The sequence below is a fragment of the Podarcis melisellensis genome, assembly GCF_964234715.1.
Source record: "Podarcis melisellensis genome assembly, chromosome: 9".
Lineage (NCBI taxonomy): Eukaryota > Metazoa > Chordata > Lepidosauria > Squamata > Lacertidae > Podarcis > Podarcis melisellensis.
Window position 1 is genome coordinate 21,665,818 of NC_138541.1, and position 17,481 is coordinate 21,683,298.

The 17,481-nt window shown below is 42.2% G+C and overlaps 1 protein-coding gene across 6 annotated transcripts in view; it reads right to left on the reverse strand.

The window, feature by feature from the left end:
• CENPE (centromere protein E) overlaps positions 1–17,340 on the reverse strand; it is a 37,217-nt gene extending 19,877 nt beyond the window's left edge. For 3 of the 6 annotated variants that reach the window (XM_081924749.1, XM_081924750.1, XM_081924747.1), the window contains exons 1-21: positions 17,193–17,340; positions 14,991–15,085; positions 14,647–14,736; positions 14,448–14,566; positions 13,640–13,762; positions 13,273–13,354; positions 12,701–12,768; positions 12,019–12,084; positions 10,389–10,440; positions 9,272–9,359; positions 8,852–8,981; positions 7,351–7,470; positions 6,474–6,608; positions 5,588–5,723; positions 4,310–4,407; positions 3,567–3,623; positions 3,325–3,480; positions 1,652–1,726; positions 1,308–1,442; positions 1,032–1,166; positions 207–384 (exon numbers count right to left, since the gene is read on the reverse strand). In XM_081924749.1, the coding sequence (XP_081780875.1) occupies positions 207–384; positions 1,032–1,166; positions 1,308–1,442; positions 1,652–1,726; positions 3,325–3,480; positions 3,567–3,623; positions 4,310–4,407; positions 5,588–5,723; positions 6,474–6,608; positions 7,351–7,470; positions 8,852–8,981; positions 9,272–9,359; positions 10,389–10,440; positions 12,019–12,084; positions 12,701–12,768; positions 13,273–13,354; positions 13,640–13,762; positions 14,448–14,566; positions 14,647–14,736; positions 14,991–15,085; positions 17,193–17,248 (2,194 nt within the window). In that variant the 5' untranslated portion in view covers positions 17,249–17,340. The remainder of the gene's footprint in view (positions 1–206; positions 385–1,031; positions 1,167–1,307; positions 1,443–1,651; positions 1,727–3,324; positions 3,481–3,566; positions 3,624–4,309; positions 4,408–5,587; positions 5,724–6,473; positions 6,609–7,350; positions 7,471–8,851; positions 8,982–9,271; positions 9,360–10,388; positions 10,441–12,018; positions 12,085–12,700; positions 12,769–13,272; positions 13,355–13,639; positions 13,763–14,447; positions 14,567–14,646; positions 14,737–14,990; positions 15,086–17,192) is intronic. The other 3 variants (XM_081924748.1, XM_081924751.1, XM_081924752.1) reach the window with 3 other exon arrangements.
• Positions 17,341–17,481: the final 141 nt, after the last annotated feature.

Below are 17,481 nucleotides of genomic sequence, written 5' to 3' on the forward strand. Positions count from 1 at the left end.
TTATTGTAGCATTACGTTTCCGTGTTGCGCATTGCCTTGTTTTTTATTAAAAGGGTGCCTTATAAATATTTAAACTAACTTTAAGGGCCTGAACATGTGTGCCACCAGTTTTAATTCATAAAAAATAATAATTCCTCAGCTATCAGGAAAAAGCCTGATTGTGCGAAGAACCTTCTTGTTCTATATCAATTCCATAAAAAAGGTACCATTTGGAACTCTTCCCTCCAAAAGCGATGCCAGCTTTGAATTTTCCTGCAGGTAGTACTGCAATTCTTTCTGCAAGTCAGACTGCATTTTCTTGTAGGCGACTTTCCCAGAATCTAACTGTCTTCTGTAACTCTCAATGTCTTTTTCCATTTGCTTGTACGTATCTGAGAGCTGGTCCTACATGGGAGCAAATTAAAACACCATTACCCGTGTCCATTTACGTGCCAGGACAGTGGCAGATTTCTACACAATGTCACCTACTTCAGTAGCACTATCCTCTCCCTCTTCCACATTACATTAGCACTGTTATCCCAGCCCACATCACCCCAAGGAAGCATCACTGGGATTCTACTAGGAAAGTAGCAGAACTCACAGGCAAGGCCCTACTAGAAGCTTATTATTTTTATGTATTTCCTAAGCTATTGCCATACTCCCCTTCATCAAAAATGGGCCACAGGGCAGTTTACATCTGATTTAAGGCAATAAAAGGCATATACACAAGATAAAAAATTATCATAAATTGCATGAAGGATGTTAGCAGCAACACAACTCAGAAATTACTTCACCCACCTTCCTTTTAAAACCTGACTCCAAAAGGTGAGTTTTGACCTGGTTTCTAAGCAAATATAGAGGCACACCTCAGTGGGGAAGAAATTCCCCAGACATAAGCCATTAGGAAAAGATGGGGGTGTTTTTTTGTCTCCCCCCATGCTTATATCAGGTACTGACAAAAGGTCACAAAAAAGAATTGTATCTGTTCACTCAGACATTACATAAAAGGCAAGTAAAAACCTACGCCATCCCAAGTCCACATATACACACACCATTTTTTCTTTTAGTGCTATGTTTTCACTTCTGAGGAATGAAGATTCTCTCTTGGAATCCAGTGCTACCGCCTCAACATCACTGAGAGACTGCTTCATTTTTTGCATTTCGTCCCCCGAGTTATTCAAAATCTGCTGAAAGTATGAGAACATGAGGGTAGTGTGTAAGTGTATGTATATGCCACCCACCCACCCACCCTGCAAGAATCCCCAGGAATCTAGGACAAATTAAAAACAACAACCCTGCTTAAATAAAGAAGAAAGATTCAGACGTACTGATGACACATCGCTTTCCCCACTTTCTGTCTTTGCTTCTCTCATAAGATTTCTTAGCTCACTGACATGGTTTTCCAGTGCTTTGATTTTATTATTTTGCTCCTCCATCTGCAAGGCTTTTGACATTACTTCCTCCTGATAAAGCAAGAAAGAGGAAAAACACCAGAAGTGCAGAGTGTTTAGGCACACCTTTCCATTTCCTAGCTTGATGGGGGGCTTAGGTGTTGTGCAGCATGACATTAAAATTGACAAACCGACCAAAGAATTCAAGGCATTTGGCTAAGACTAAACAATAGTGTTCTGTTTCATTATACATGCAAGGCCTACCACCACCAGCAGCTCACCTGCAGATCTTGATTGCAAACTTCAGCATTTGTAATAATAGCCTTTAAGCTGGAAATTTCATGCATTAGTTGCATCTGTGGAGCAATCGAAGCAAAATGGCATAGGCAGTTAGGAAGCACCTTTCAGTAAGGTTTACCTGCAGTCACCCACCACAAAAACAAGCAGCCCCTGCATTCAGCTCCCCTCCAAACCACAGCGGAGCCAAGTTGTTACTATAGAACACATAGCAGAACATTTTGTGAGCATCCATTGCTTACAGTGGTGAGAAGCCCTGGGAAATAAAGTCTTAATGTCGCATTACTAACAGGGCTTTTCAAATTGTCAAAACAAAAAGGGCAGAACACACTGCTAATATACGCTGACAAGTGTTTTTCAGAAGAACAGGTCCACTCTTTTTCTAGCATGCATTAGTTGGGGGCTAATTGATTTAAATAAATTCATATCCAATCCTCGCCTTTCTTCCATGCTGCAACTCAAAAGAGTGGCTGTTTTCACACGTCACAGCAAACCATGCTTTACTGTTAATGCAAGATGGTGCTTACTACTGTACACTCCTCTCATAGCACAGCCTACATACCACAATATAAGCACAAAAACAAGTGCCGTTTTGCTTGTTGTTTTTTGCTTTTTTGCAGTGACAGGATTAGCATTTGTTTTAATCTCATGTTGCTAAATTATCTTTAAGGGTCTCAGACTGAAAAGGGTGGAGCATAGATATTTTAACAAAATAAAATGAAACATGAAATAAGAGAGAAGCCTTGGCTGCATGTTGAAAGGAGATGGGGTCAAGTGAAATTCTTTTGGCACTACCATAGGGAAGACCATGTCCTTTATGTCCATAGGCCATACTGGAAACAGTGGAAGAAACAGAGCAGAGTGAAGACAATTGTGTAAGACCCAGTTTTGTTGCTGGGGGTGTGAGATGCATTGCTTTTGAGCAGCTAAGGTGGGTCCATCAGCTGTGCATCCCTGTCCCCCTAATGGCCACAGTGATCCATGCCATCACCATTTCCTAACTAGACTACTGCAGTGTCATACCTGGGGCTGCTTCGGAAGACTGAAAAAATTAGACACTTCTTAAATACAGATAAGGGAACACATCTCATCTTCCCTGAAGGAAAGGTACTGACTGCTAGTCTGTTTGAACCCAGTTTACAGTGCCAGCACTTACTTTTAAAATCTTATGTGGCTCTGAGATCCAATATCACCGGAACCTGCCATTTTACTAGCTCCAAAGGATGTTTTCTGCCACCCCCTTTCTAACGAGGGCATAAAATTAAAACGACTGGGTTGATTTGATTTGAGAAGGGCAGTGATCAGGGGATATTCTCTGCAGTGGCACCCTTTTTATTTCTCCAGGCATTCAAGCATGTCTCTTGCTTTAATCCTGCTGATGTATATAAGCACTACTGAGTTTATTGCTTCTGCTGCTTCAATATTTAACTGAGACCAATTCAGACTAAGTTAGTTGCCATAATCCCATTGCTTTCAATTGGAGTTCACTTAAGTCATAAAACAATGTTCATATTAATTTAAATGAGATCTGCATGCAACAGAGTCAGGATCCAGCTAATTTTGATCTTGTTTAAATGATTTTGTCAGCCACTCAGAAAGTTGTAAAAAGAAAAGATGGTCTAGAAATAGGATTATTTACACACCCACTTTGTCTTACCTCTTGTTCCTTTGCTGTCTCTCTTTCGAGAGCCACAAACTCATAAATGGACATTTTCTCCTTCAGCTCTTTGAGCTCACATGCAATCTGCTCTTTCTCCATTTGCAGGTTTTTTAGTTCTACTTTTAAGGCTTGTTGTTCAGTGACAGCATTATCCTACCCAGGAGAGAGGCAGAGTGAGATTAAAAGGTTTTACCTACACTTTCAAATTAAATTCCTAGAGAACGCTGAAGCTGACTTACCCTCTCATCTACTAGGGTTTCACAAAGCATGACAGAATCTGCAAAATCTTTATGAATCTAGAAGAAAAATATTTCTGAAAGTTACAAGATGCTTCCTCTGTTACCTAGTTAAATTTCATCTCCTTACCAATATTTTATTTAAACTCATTTTTTAATGGTCGCTTTTCATACCCTAAGAATCTCAAAGTGACTTACAAATATGCAAAAACCTTAATCCTGAAAGCACTTGCTTGTTCCTTCAGCAATATATTGGTAGCTCAAAAGTGTTGTTGCCAAAGCCCTACTGAGAGCTAGACATCATTTGTATACTAAGTTCCAGCCACACGCTGGCAAGGCTGGCAAGTTTGGGGGGGCTTGCAAAAAACCCTGAAAAGGAGGTGAGCTTTCCAAACCACAGAATTTCTCTCCCCTAATTTCTGCTGACTCAGTTCCACCCCACTGAACCAAATGTAAAACAAGTCATGTTGATCCAATATAGTTAATAGGGAGTAACTAAGAAATTGTTGTTGCAAAAAAGAATAGGGGAGGAAGCCTGCAAAGGGGATACTCTCCGCTCCCATCTTTGTTCTTGGAATATGAGTGGGAAACTTTTTCATTCCAAGGGCGACATTCGTTTCTCAGCAACCTTCTGGGGCCCATATCCATGAGGTGGGAGAGGTCAGAGAAAAATTGGGTGGCACAACGAATGTAAATTTCACCTCTGGTGCAGCAGGCTAGTTTCCACACACATAAATACCACTTACCAAACCAACCTCAGATCCTGGAATCCATTCCTCTTCAGGAATTGTAACACTGGCTGTCATCCACTGATCATCATGTTCTGAGAACTCTGAAGATACAGCTGAAAGACAACCCATTTTGCCAAAATAAAAGTGTGTATACTTAAGATGCAGACAAGGGAAGTAACAGTACTGCTCTGTTCTGCCTTGGTCAGACCACAACTGGAAAACTGGGTCCAGTTCTGGGCACCACAATTTAAGAAGGCGATTGACAAACTGGAACGTGTGCAAAGGAGGGTGACCAAGATGATCAAGGGTCTGGAAACCAAGTCTTATGAGGAAAGTTTCAAGGAGCTGGGTATGTTTAGCCTGGAAAAGAGGAGACTACGGGGAGATGATAGCCATCTTCAAATAACTCAAGGGCTGCCAACAGAGCAAGTTTGTTTTCTCCTGCTCTGGAGGTAGGACTTGAACCCATGGCTTCAAGTTACAAAAAAGGAGATTCCGACTAAACACCAGGAAGAACTTTCTGATAGTAGGAGCGGTTCAACAGTGGAACTGACTCCCATGCGAGGTTGTGGACTCTCCTTCCTTGGAGGTTTCTAAGCAGAGGTTAGATGACCATCTGTCATGGATGCCTTAGCTGAGATTCCTGCATCGCAGGGGGTGGGATGAGATGGCCTTTGGGATCCCTTCCAACGCTAAGATTCCATGACTAAGTTCTTGAGACAAATGCAGAAAGATGTAGAGAAAGGAACTGAGCTTTGGTTACCTTGGGACCCAGTGGGTCTAATTCTCCCCTGCCATAAGAGAAAGAGAACATGAGCAGCCAAATGCAAGCAGCGAGAGTTAGCTACAGTAGCCTTTGCTAGCATTTGCAAGGAAGCCAGCTGTCCCTAGTGCTTAAATATTGATATCAGAATCAGATCTCTGGAGCAACCAGGAGATAAACGGAGCATGCTAAGTTATGCCAAGAGCCTTCTTGCCCTTCTCTGTCCTCTTCAGATCTAGCAATAGCATTCAGCAGAATTAACATATGCAGCTTAAACACAGCCTTCAAAATAGCTGCAATAGTTTAACTATGTGCAGCTCACTGTGGATATTGGTTAAATAATGTATTATCTAAATTCTAACGTATCCCAACCTACAATTCTTCAGCCCATATTTTATATAGCAACCTGGAGGTAGGCTGTATGAATTGTGTATTGATTTGTAATAATTTGTTGGGTCTCTGGACCGTAATAAAGATTGACTGATTGATATAGCACCTTTTTAAATAGTTCCTACGCATAACAAACTTACACTCTTCCATCTCTGATAGACAAGACAAAGATGTTTTAAACTGTTTGGCTTTTGAGGGAAAGCTCCCCAGGAGACATTCCCCTCCTTCTTGGTTTATTGCTCCTGGAGCCCAGGTCACTCTCCGCTTCCTTCGAACCTTTAAAAAAAATAATCAAAAAAATCAAGGCATGTAGGAGAATTAAAGGAAGTTAGATCTTTTTATAAGCACAATCCCATTTGCTGATGTCTTGGAATTTGTACGTGGGCTAGTGACGACAAATTCAGTTGAAGCTAGCGTTTGTAGGTTCTACCAGAAGCATTTGCAAAAAAAGTTGCAAATGGAGAGGGGAAACTTTCCTAAAACATGTTTGCAAGCACCGTAAGCAACTTGAACTCGCTGTGTCTCACTAGTTGGGTGACAAGTAGTAGCTACAGAATTCTACACAAAGCTCTATTTTAAAGGCTGGGAGCCGGGGAGAGCAACTTAAGACACAACTATCACATGCCCTACGATCCCAGCCCTTGGTTGGGGGCACATGGCATCCTTCTCACGCTGCCCTCCACGAGCCGCAAAGTTGCGCGGGGCCCTTGGTGGTGATGGCTGGACTGGAGAGCAGCAGGTTCCATTCACCCTCCACCCTCCTGGCACCATTAAAGCACACTCAGTCGCTGGTGCTTGTTCTTATACCAGCTTCCCAGTATGAGCTTCCTGCTTCAAGCATGCCTTAACAGAGCTATGTTAAGCTTCCACAAGTTGGAAGGGCCTTTTTTACAGTGGCACCCTTCTAGTCATTCCCAGGTTTCCCTCACCCCATTTGGTTACTTAATAACAGCTGCTACAAGAAATGTGGAAGAACCACCAGTTTTCCACCGAAGGTCCCACAACACTTAAATTTTTAAATATTACCTTGAAGTCTTGCGCTGATGCAAAAGAAGGTGCCGTCACCAGCATCTCAGTGAGAGCCCTTATTTTTTCCTGCTGTTCTTTTTGAAGAGCGTTCTTCTCTTCAATGATCTGTGCCAGCTGGGATTGTGGTGAAACCTACAAAAAGAAAGCATCAATACCAAAGGTCGAAAGGCACACAATGTTGTTCATAGTAAGGTGATTTCCCAAGAAATACAAAAAATACCCTTCATAACAGATTCTCCAAAGACCTGCTGAAAACTTACACACTTTTGGGAATACTTTTACTACCCCAGGCCACATTTTCAATCTATCTTGGGGTAGTAAAATCCCTCAAAACAAATCCATGCGTGTGGTGCCTGGAGAAGGTATTGGAAGTTTACATTACAGAAAAATTTACCCTAGCATGCTACATTGGCTAGGATAGCTGTGTGCTTTTGTGTAGACCCCTTCTTGCTTGCGAGAATTGTGGTTGTTCGTTTGTATATTACTGTGATGGTAATAACGTACTATAAGTACTAATGGCTGTGAAGGTTAAACATCAGCATTAAACAATGAAAGCATTTAAGTTCCATGAAATTGTGTCTGCACCCCCGTGTGGAAAGGGTTGAAAACACACAACAACCAATTAATGTGCATCCAAAAGACATGTGATTACATATGGCGATGAACCTGGAAGTGACCCAAAAATGTTGCTCAGCATGTCACAAAAAGGGTGTAACAGGGCTGTGGTACACTTATATATGCTCCTCCAACATATGTGGGGGCAGGGAATGGAACCCCTGCACGAAATGGTCATCAACTTTATTAAGAGTTGCCATTGAAATTTGGCCAGACTCGACCTGTTCCAGCCTCTTAGATATCAAGGTAGACAACTTACCTCTTCTAGGCGTCGTTTCAGGTCTTCTATTTCTGAACGATATCTCTTCAGAAGGGCATCCTCAGTTAGAACTTCGTTTACTATGGGGCTATTTTTCATATTTTTAGCTGTACTGGCAAACTAGGAGAGATGGGCACATGGAGTCAGAACTGCTCTTTGAAGGTGAAGTCAGGAAAAAATTACATTTGTGCAAAATCTCTTTTTGAAAATTATAGAAGAAATTTTGGAATCATAAAAATCAACATTTGCTATTACAGTAAATACAAATGGGATGCATTAAACGAAATGTTGCAGCATATCTTCACCTCCCCACAGAAGGGATAAGCCTAGGTTAGCCAATCTTGTGCCCTCCAGTTGTTGTTGAACTACAACTCCCATCATCTGACCATGTTGACCATGGCTGATGGGAGCTGGAGTCCTCCAACATCTGGAGGGCAAACAGATAAGCTATCAGGAGCTCAAGTAGGCCATTCCTCCGCAGTTTTTCCTTTTCCACCTGATATTCTTTAAAAAAAAAAAAATATTTATTAAAGTTTTAAAGGTTACAAAAAGAAAAAGTAAACAAAAACAAAACAACACATCACAAAAGGAAAAAAGAAAAAAACAGAAAAATAAAATCCATTAAAAAACACAACGAATCTTCCCATAACTTATCTTTCATTTGCTTGTTTCATTGACCTCCTCACACCTCCCTTTTTTGTATTCTAGTTCGGTTAACTATTTCAGCAAATCCTTTCCATCTTTTGCCCTGTAATTTATCTTAATATAATGTAACTTTACTTTCCCTCATTTCACCAATTAACAGTCTGTTTTTTCCTAAACCTTTATAACATTTCTGCTAAAACCACATAACTTCATTCCAACATCCTTCTAACATTCATTCATTTTACAATGTTTCTGTAGATAGTCTTTAAATTTCTTCCAGTCTTCCTCCACCGACTCTTCTCCCTGGTCTCGGATTCTGCCAGTCATTTCCGCCAGTTCCATATAGTCCATCACCTTCATCTGCCATTCTTCCCAGGTGGGTAGATCTTGTGTCTTCCAGTACTTTGCAATAAGTATTCTTGCTGCTGTTGTAGCATACATAAAGAAAATTCTATCCTTCTTTGGCACCAATTGGCCGACCATGCCCAGGAGAAAGGCCTCTGGTTTCTTCAGAAAGGTATATTTAAATACCTTTTTCATTTCACTTTTCCACCTGATATTCAAGACTCCATGACTACCATGAAAGCTTAGTCTTCACAGGCTCTTTTTTTAAAAGAGTTGAAGGGGTTGCTTCTGCAAATGTCAGTATCCATGCCAGCTATTAGAGGAAGTGCTAGACTACTTCCCATTGAAGGGGAAGTCTGATTTGTCATAGATCTATAATTGCAGATACATATACTAGAACAAAGCATGCAAGTTTAAAGAGAAAGGGAAATAATTTCTTGCCTACTTGTCACTTTGGGCAATTTTGCCCACAAACCTTTTCGGGGAAGGAAATGGAACTGTACGGTTTTACCTGGAGTGTGCTGAGAGTTTCTTCTAAGGATGCCGGAGTGACTGTGCAGATAATAACAGTCTTAGCATTTCCACCCAGCGAATTCTGCAGAATCCGTGTCAGTTTGCTATCTCTGTAGTTAATGTAGCCTCTGGTGAAAGAGAATGACCAAAAAAGGAACAAGGAAGTTTTTACTTATTAAGTAGAGGCAAAATTGGCCCAAGAGCTGATCAATTACATAGGACAGAGACAGCCCAATGTGGTGTCTTCCAAAGGTTGTTGGATGACAACTCCCATCAGGCCCAGACAGATGGCCTGTGGTGGTGGGAACTGTAGTCAAACCATCTAGGGATGGTACTACATTGGCTGCCTGGTGTAGAATCAAGTGAGAACACTTTTCAATACAGCACAAAGAACCTTTCTTAACTACATTGTCCTTACCCAGCCTGATCGTCACATAGCTTCTTGATAACTTGGCCCAAGATGGAGAGGCTCCGGTTTATATTGCAACCTTCTTTGAGACGAATCCCTAGGCATCAAACATAATTTTATTTTCAGACAGCTCCTTCCACAAAATTTGTTTTGCTACCATATTGGGAGTTAACATAGTCAAGAGCTCCTGAATTTGATTGCTTTCTTCTTCGTTCTCCATTTCACCCCCTACTGTATTGTTTTTACCTGCCCATAGGCTCACAATCTTTTCAGATATGAAAATAGATTCCTATTAAGAGAGTTTTAGGCACTTTATAAAGTGTTAAATAACAATACTGGGCAGTATCCTATCCAAAGTTGCCTGTCTCCTGACAAAAGGCAACTATCAGCAGAATGGGCATTTTTCAGCGATTCCCCATTCCGTCCTTAAATCTGCTCTAGATGATTCCTCAGTCCTCTGCAGCAGATTAAAGAGGGGCACAGGGTCCTGTGTAGGGTTCATCACCAAAAAAAAAATCTCTCCCCTGTTTTGCCAACCGATTCCTTCTGTCAATGAAAGGACAGCATTGGAGACACCCAATAAGATTTCAACATTATTAGTGGTGTGATGAATTATGCCATTTAACTCCGAAACATTGAATAATTTCAGCCAAAAGGAGGAAGATAACGCTAGAAGGCCTATAACCAAATATTATATTCATTGAATTTATATACCACCCTTCATCCAAGGATAGTGGTGCAGTTTACAATAGCCTCTGCAGAAGCAGGGATGAGGAACTTGTGGTCCTCCAATGTGTTGTTCCATCATTGCTGACCACTGGTCATATTGACTAGGATTGCTAGGAGTTTGTATCCAACTTCTAGAGCACCACAGATTCTTCATCCTTGCCATAGAGAAGTTAGATTTTTGTGCAAGAGTCTACCAGGTGGGAATGTTACATCTGCATCAGTCTTGTGTTCCAAATATGATGAGACTGTTAAGCTGTAAATGGCTTACATAAATAAGAGCAAGTATGCCCAGCAACAGAACCCTGGGGGTGGGAATTACTTGTTGGATTTTTTACATGTTTTACAAGTTAGTATTTAGCAGATTACCGGAAAAGCTCAATCATCATCAGCTACATACCTTCAGCACCAGTCTGGCTAGCTCTTTCACTTCCTGCCAGATCTACAAAATTCTGAAAATTCAAGACAGTGTTAGACACCAGTCTCACACAAGATCTATTCAAATCACCTTTTGATTGAATGACTGAATTCCAAACAGTGGCAGATAAAAGCCTGAGAAAAATGAGTTCCTGAGACTGTACATGAGCAGAAAAAGGTCCCTGGCCAGGAGTTTAAATCAAAGGAACAACAATTTTGTGCAGCACTGGTCACTACATCTGGGAGAAAATACGTTCAACTGAACAACATTTAACATTTCATGAAAGCGAAAGAACAGAGGAATTTTTAGATTGCATCTCAGATTCAGGATGGTCTGCAACAGAAGAAAAAGGTAGAAGGATGTGCATACTCTCTGATTTGATGTTTTGACCACTTTAAGAAGAACAGACATAACTGAATTTCTACTATAGTCCAAGGAACCAATGTGGCATTGTGGTGTCTGGCTAGGACCTAGGAGGCCAGGGTTCAAATCCCCACATGGCCACAAAGCTCACTGAGTCACCTTGGTCTCTTAACCTAACCTACCTCGTAGGGTTGGTGTAAGGCTAAAATGGAGGGGGACAAAATCAAGTAGGCCACCTTAGCTTCTTGAAGATGGGACATAAATGTAATAATAATATGGGCATTGTTTAGTCTGCACCTCTTCAGTATGTTCCCACAATGCCAATGGAACTTGCTTTTGAATAAGCATTATGACTGCTGTGCCAAACGGACTGGAAACCCAGAGCAACTGAATTTCTGCTGCTGCTATTTCCCAGGCAGAAACAGCCCTACTAAACACTTCACAAGTTTATTAGCCTTCCACAGTCCCAATATATATTTGGCTCTGCCGGCCAGATCTCAAACAGAAAGCACACAAGGCTGGACCAATGTATTTTGCTACCTGAGCCAAAGCAGAAGATGGCACCCCTCCCCTCCCCAACTCTTTCTGTATAGCCAAGTCAACCAGACTGGTGGCAAGACAACATCCTCTACTTCGTCTTAGGGCAGCAGCCTAGCTTAGGGGGCAGAGTGGGTCATATGGCACACAAACCTCTTTCTTCCAAATGTTAAAGCATTTGGGGCTTTCAGAGGAAAGGCAAGTTAAGGAGGGACCTGCTAGAGGTGTATAAGATTATGCATGGCATTGAGAAGGCAGATAGGGCTAAGTTTCTCTTCATCTCTTGCATATAATTCTAGAACTCAGGGCCAGCCAACAAAGCTAAGATTCAGGACAGATAAGAGAGAGAACTTCTTCACATGGTACATAGTTAAACTACGGAATCAAACTTGGAAGCCTTTAAAAGAGGATCAGACAATTCCACAGAGTACAAGTCTAGCAAGGACTACTAGCTATGATGGCTAAGTTCCACCTCCACTACCAGCTGCTGTGAATCTTAAGTAGAGAAACTGCTGTTAAGCTGGGGTCCTGCTTGGATCTTGGGCACCTGGTTCACCACTGTGAGGACAGGATGCTAGAACAAACAGGCCATTGGTCTGATACAGCAGGGCTCGTCTCATGTTCCTGTAATGCACACAAGCTGCAGCATCCTTCAATAGTTTTTTCTACCAACCCATTTACAAACCTCACTTCTCTCTTTCAAAGAACTCACCAAGTGTGATACCATTACAGCGCCGTCGTAGCTTGAACTATCAGTCTTCTCTTTGCTTTCAATTATCTTTAAAAAAAAGCAAGCAAGGTTGTGAAATTGTTTTACTATACCACAAATTATAAACCAACAAAAATAGCCACCACGAATACCAGTTTGTGACGTGTGGGTCTATATACTGTAGCACACCTACCCTCGACCAACAGAACCTAGAACTGGCATATCTTGTGGAATGTTCTCCCCAGGGAGGCATGCCTGGTGCTTTTGTTACATATTTTAGGTGCCAGGCAAAAATATTCCTCTTCTCCTAGGCCTTTGGTTAATTAAATGATCAATGGCCTTTTAAACTATGTGTTTTATTGTTTTTGTTTATTCTTATGGCATATATTTTTGTGTTTTTATATTGTAAATTGCCCAGTGGTAGAATTGTATAATAATAATAATAACAACAACAACAACAATAATATATATCTCCCTCTCAAATCCTTCCAGACATCATAGCCAGGTACTAACCAGGAATAGGGAACCTGGTGCCCTCTGGATGTTGTTGGACTCTATCTCCCATCAATATGGCCAATGGTCAGAACTGATGGGACTTTGGAGTCCGGGAACATCAGAGAGGGCCAGAGGTTTCCGATCTCTGAACTAAAAGAAATCAGTAAAATAAAAATTCATGATCACTTACCATGCGGAAGATTGCATGCGAGCGGCTACTTCTGTCATTCATATTGGTCTCACCATAGTGTCTGTTTTCTAGTCAGAACAAAACACAATAAAGGTGATGGATTTAGAAGTACAGTGGTACCTCGGGTTATGAACAGCCTAGTTAAACTTTCTGGATTATGAACACTTCAAACCTGAAAATGAGTGTTCCGGGTTGCGTTTTTTTTTTGGGGGGGGGGTATACGAACGTACTCCGTTCGGGGGTGCACTTCCATTTTGAGTGCCACACTTCCATTGTCATCTGGTTCATGGGCGCACAACTCCCCCCCCTGCCGCTATGGGAGGTGCACCTCTAGGGAACATTTCCTGCAGCAGCGGGGCGGGGGATCTGTGTGGATCCCAGTTCAGCTACTGGTTGTTTTTAAAAGTCTGGAACGAATTAATCCATTTTGCATTACTTTCTATGGGAAGGTGCACCTAGGTTTTGGAACGAACTTCTGGAACAGATTACGTTCGTAAACCAAGGTACCACTGTATCAGAGCTGTACAGGAAGCTCTGTATGTGTTTAAGTCACACCAGATATTAAGTCTTACTTTCTCCTTTCTGCAGCCAGCTCACAACTTGCTCTGGAGAAACCACCACCTCTTCACTCAGATCTTCAACAAAGATTTGCCTCTACAAGAGATTTTTAAAAATAAAATAAAAATAAAATAAAATCACATAATATTGATTCTAGGTGTTACCTCTTTGTATATAGGCAATGCAAAGCTATTAGGCAGTTAGCTAAATTTAGGTCAACTTTAAGAAAAATAGATTTTAATCAACGCAGAAGCAAAATGGGCAGAGTCCAAGTAGGCAGCTGTCAACAACATGCTGACTTCCAGAATTTTACTTTCCCTGTTACAAGGCCATGTGGGAGCTTTGGCACTGTCACTTGGAAAGGTAGTGATGGTTACTTACACTGATGTCTTCACGAACAACCAAGGGTTTCTTTTTTTTTATGTTGCTGCACAGTAGGTCCTGAACTCTATCATTGTGGATTTCCATATATGATACACGGAGTAGGAACTCCCTGTCAGGATTCTAAAAAAGTAAAGAGCATGCATGCATCAGCATCCCTAATTGTAGAGAACTAATGTAACATGGCTCCCTGCCCCCTCCACCCCATCCAATGCCATCACTAAAACATTCCCACCTGCCTTATGAACTATACTACAGATGGGGAACTTTGGACCTCCAAATGATGCTGCACTGCAGCTCCTATCAGCCCCAGCTAGCATAGCTGATGGATGTGATGGGATCAGACTCCAACAACTTCTGAAGAACAACAGTTTCCCATTCCTGATCGCTATACAGTCATACCTCATTTTGCGGCCGGGATCCGTTCCAGAGCCCCGGCCGCTAGCTGAAAAGGATGCAGGGCAAAGCGTCGCGTCTGCGCACGTGTGCGGAACCGTTTGTGCTTCTGCACATGCACGAGCGGCAAACCCAGAAGTAACCTGTTCCGGTTCTTCGGGGTTAGCCGCGGACATTCGCCGGAATGGACGCTAGACAAGGCGGACGTTCGCAGAGGTGTTACTGTATTGGTTCCACTCACAATACTTATTGGCCAACAAGATTATTATGTGGGAAATGGAAACTGCTATATAGGGGCTGCACAGCCTTTTCTCCTAAGTGGAGCTAAGAAATCATCAAAGCAGGTTCGATATGCAGCTTTGCAGCACTAATGTGGTATCTGAAACAAAGTTCATCTAGTAGAAAAACTTACTCCACAGATGCTATTGAAAACATCATTGATGGCCATCGGTATGATTCCTGGGCAATCTTTGGTGCCCAACATTGTGTAAGTTTTCCCCGAAGCAGTTTGGCCATAGGCAAAAATAGTTCCTAAAAGGAAAAGCAATGGTTAGCTCAGACCACTACCCAAATACAGTGCAAGCATTCAAATGTGTTGATCTTTAAGGTACCATTATATCCCTGAACAGCAGACTTTATAATTGAAGCAGCCACCCCTTCGTAGACTTCTGTGGTATTTTCTGAAGAATGAAACACCCGATCTTCAAAAAGAAAAAAAGAAAAGAAAAAAGGTTCAGTTCACAGAAATCAAACTCCATCTTCAAGATTTGTCAGATTGCCAACTTGTAAGTTAGACTGGTAGAAACACACCTGGCTGCTTTCAAAAAAGTTGTTTGCATGTTTTTATGGTATACCAATATTTATGTACTTAATAAAATTTATACAGCACTTGATTGTAAACAAACAAACCCTCAGAGAAGTTTGCAAAGTATTTCAGTGTTTATTGAGTGCTTACCAAAGGTGAAAGATTTTGTCCCATCAACTTGAGATATGGTGCATTCCTCAGTTTTCCACAAAATGTTCTGTTTCTCTTCATGGTCTGCATTCTCTCTTAAGGAACAAAACACTGTTAGATCCCAGAGTATAGAGAAATTGATGGTGTTAAAGAAATACTTAGACCCACACTGATCTTCTAATTGTCTGGTCCTGAGACTATCTCAGGGGCCCACACTCACCAGCCCTACTTAAGAGGCTCCTCATGAGGCTGAAGGAACATCACTCGACTGTGAGCATGAAGGTCGCTCCCTGCAAGGCCCTTTCCACTTGGCCTTGGGGGCAGGACCCACACTCACCAGACCTACTATGTTAAATATGTATTCTGTAGTTTACCTCTTTTGTAATGTTTTATTTTGAAATCTTTAAGATTACATTTTAGTGTTCTGTTCTGTTGCTTTGACTGTATACTCTATATTCGACTTTCTTCAGATTGTTTTATGTTTTATTGATTAAATATGCTGTAAACCGCTGTGGGATTTTTCTTAAAAATATAAAGCGATATAGAAATTTTTAAAAATAAAAAAATCTAGAGATGTTTGCAGCTGTTGACTTAACATTATGACAATGTGCAAGTTATATTGAATACCTTGCTGTGCAGAGCATGTGCAAAGTGCATTGTAAGCACTTATTTGTATCCAAATTTAAGGGTGGTGGAACCAGTCCTAGGAATGAAGCACCTGTGAGTGTTTGCTTTGTCCCTCTGAGAACAACTTAAAATCCAGCTCCTGTTTGATTAAATGCCTTTTTAAGTATGCCTGCTCTAGAGTATACCCATACCCTTCTGGAGCATTTTAGACATAATATTCACTTTCTGAAGATTATAAAACAAGTGCATCTCAGATTTACAGCACAACTCTATACACGCCTACCTATAAGACAGATAGCATTTTTAGGATATGGTTTTATTGACACATACTTGTATATACAACCCGAGCATAGGATGGGCTCACAGCATTAACACCCTGGCAGATCTTGCTTCTCCATAAATCTCTAGGGCTGCTCCCTCCCACCTGCTGCCAGAGCTTTGGGATTTAGCGCATGGAGCGTGTCAAGCCATCCTCAAGCCCACTCCAAAACTCAACACACCAACTCTAGCTATAGTTTGCCTACTGTTCTTCTGGCTACTGTTGTTCTACTTACAAGATGATGTTGCCTCCAACCAAGTGAAGGTGGTGGGGAAATGGCTACCATTTCCTGGAGAGCAGCATCACCCTAGTGTTCACTATGGAAATCCGGCTCATTCTAAGATGTTGAAGATGCCATCAGCCTCACAGATAAAGCCATAGCCCCCCCCCAAAAAAAAAACAGGGAACCAAGCATTCTCAGTATTGGCTGAAGAAGGTTCCTGGCCTTAGATGGAGAACAAAGGAGGCTTTCTGTCCACCTCATGTCACCCACCCAAAGGTAACTGGGGGCTAGAACAAGAATGGCTGCAAGCAGCTGAGTTTACTTATTGAACTTATACGCCACCCTCTACAAGGAGCTAAAGTGGCTTTGCACGTCTCCCCACTTCCTCACTTAATTCCCCACAATGGCCCTGCAAGGTAGGTTAGGCTGTCAGTCAAGTGACTGGCCCAAGCAAGCTACATGGCCGAGCGAGGATTTGAACCCTGGTCTCCCAGCTCCTAGTCCGATGGTTCCCAACGTGGTGCACACACCCCACAGGGGGGCAATTTGAGAATGAGTTATCAACAGTCAAAGGCTTTTTATGCTTCCTCCACGTGAATTGGAGTTCACTTTTTGAATAGTAAGAATTATATGTCATGGGGGAGGGGGGCATCAGGATTTTAGAGATGTTTAGGTGGGGCATGGTCAGACAAAGGTCGGGAACCAATGCTCTAACCACAACCAGATGGGCGGGGTATAAATAAAAAAAAAAAATTAAGGAGAGTGGGGAAGCAGGGTTGGAAGGCCTTTCATGATTATTTTCAACAGCAAATGTATTATCTGCCCTTCACCATCAAGCCGGGGTTACAGCAATTAAAAAACCCAGATTCCCCCCCCCCCTTTAACCCACGTGCATTAAAAAAGTGGGGGTGGGGTGAAGCATTTAAAAGTAGACCCCTTAGAAACACCGTGGAGGGGTTACTTCGGAGTAAACGCGGAGCAAAATGTGGGGGAATCATTGTGCACTCCCATTTCCCCCCACCCAGAAACTCACCTCGCAATAAGCGGGCGCACCCGCACGCAGACCGTGACGCCGCCTTCCTCAGCCATCTCTCCAAATGAAGCCGCCGCCGCCCTCACCCGCCACCGGACCTCAATTTCACTTCCACAGTTTGAATTTCCCCCCGGGACCCTTTTCTATTGGTCCGTTGGTGACGTAGGCACTCAATCCCCGCCCACAGGTTGGCCCGCAGTAATATCTAAGGGCAGGGGTGGGCGGGCGAATCCACCTCAGGCGCATGGGCGGGGGGAGGCGATGAGACAAAGAGCGCTCGACCCTGTAT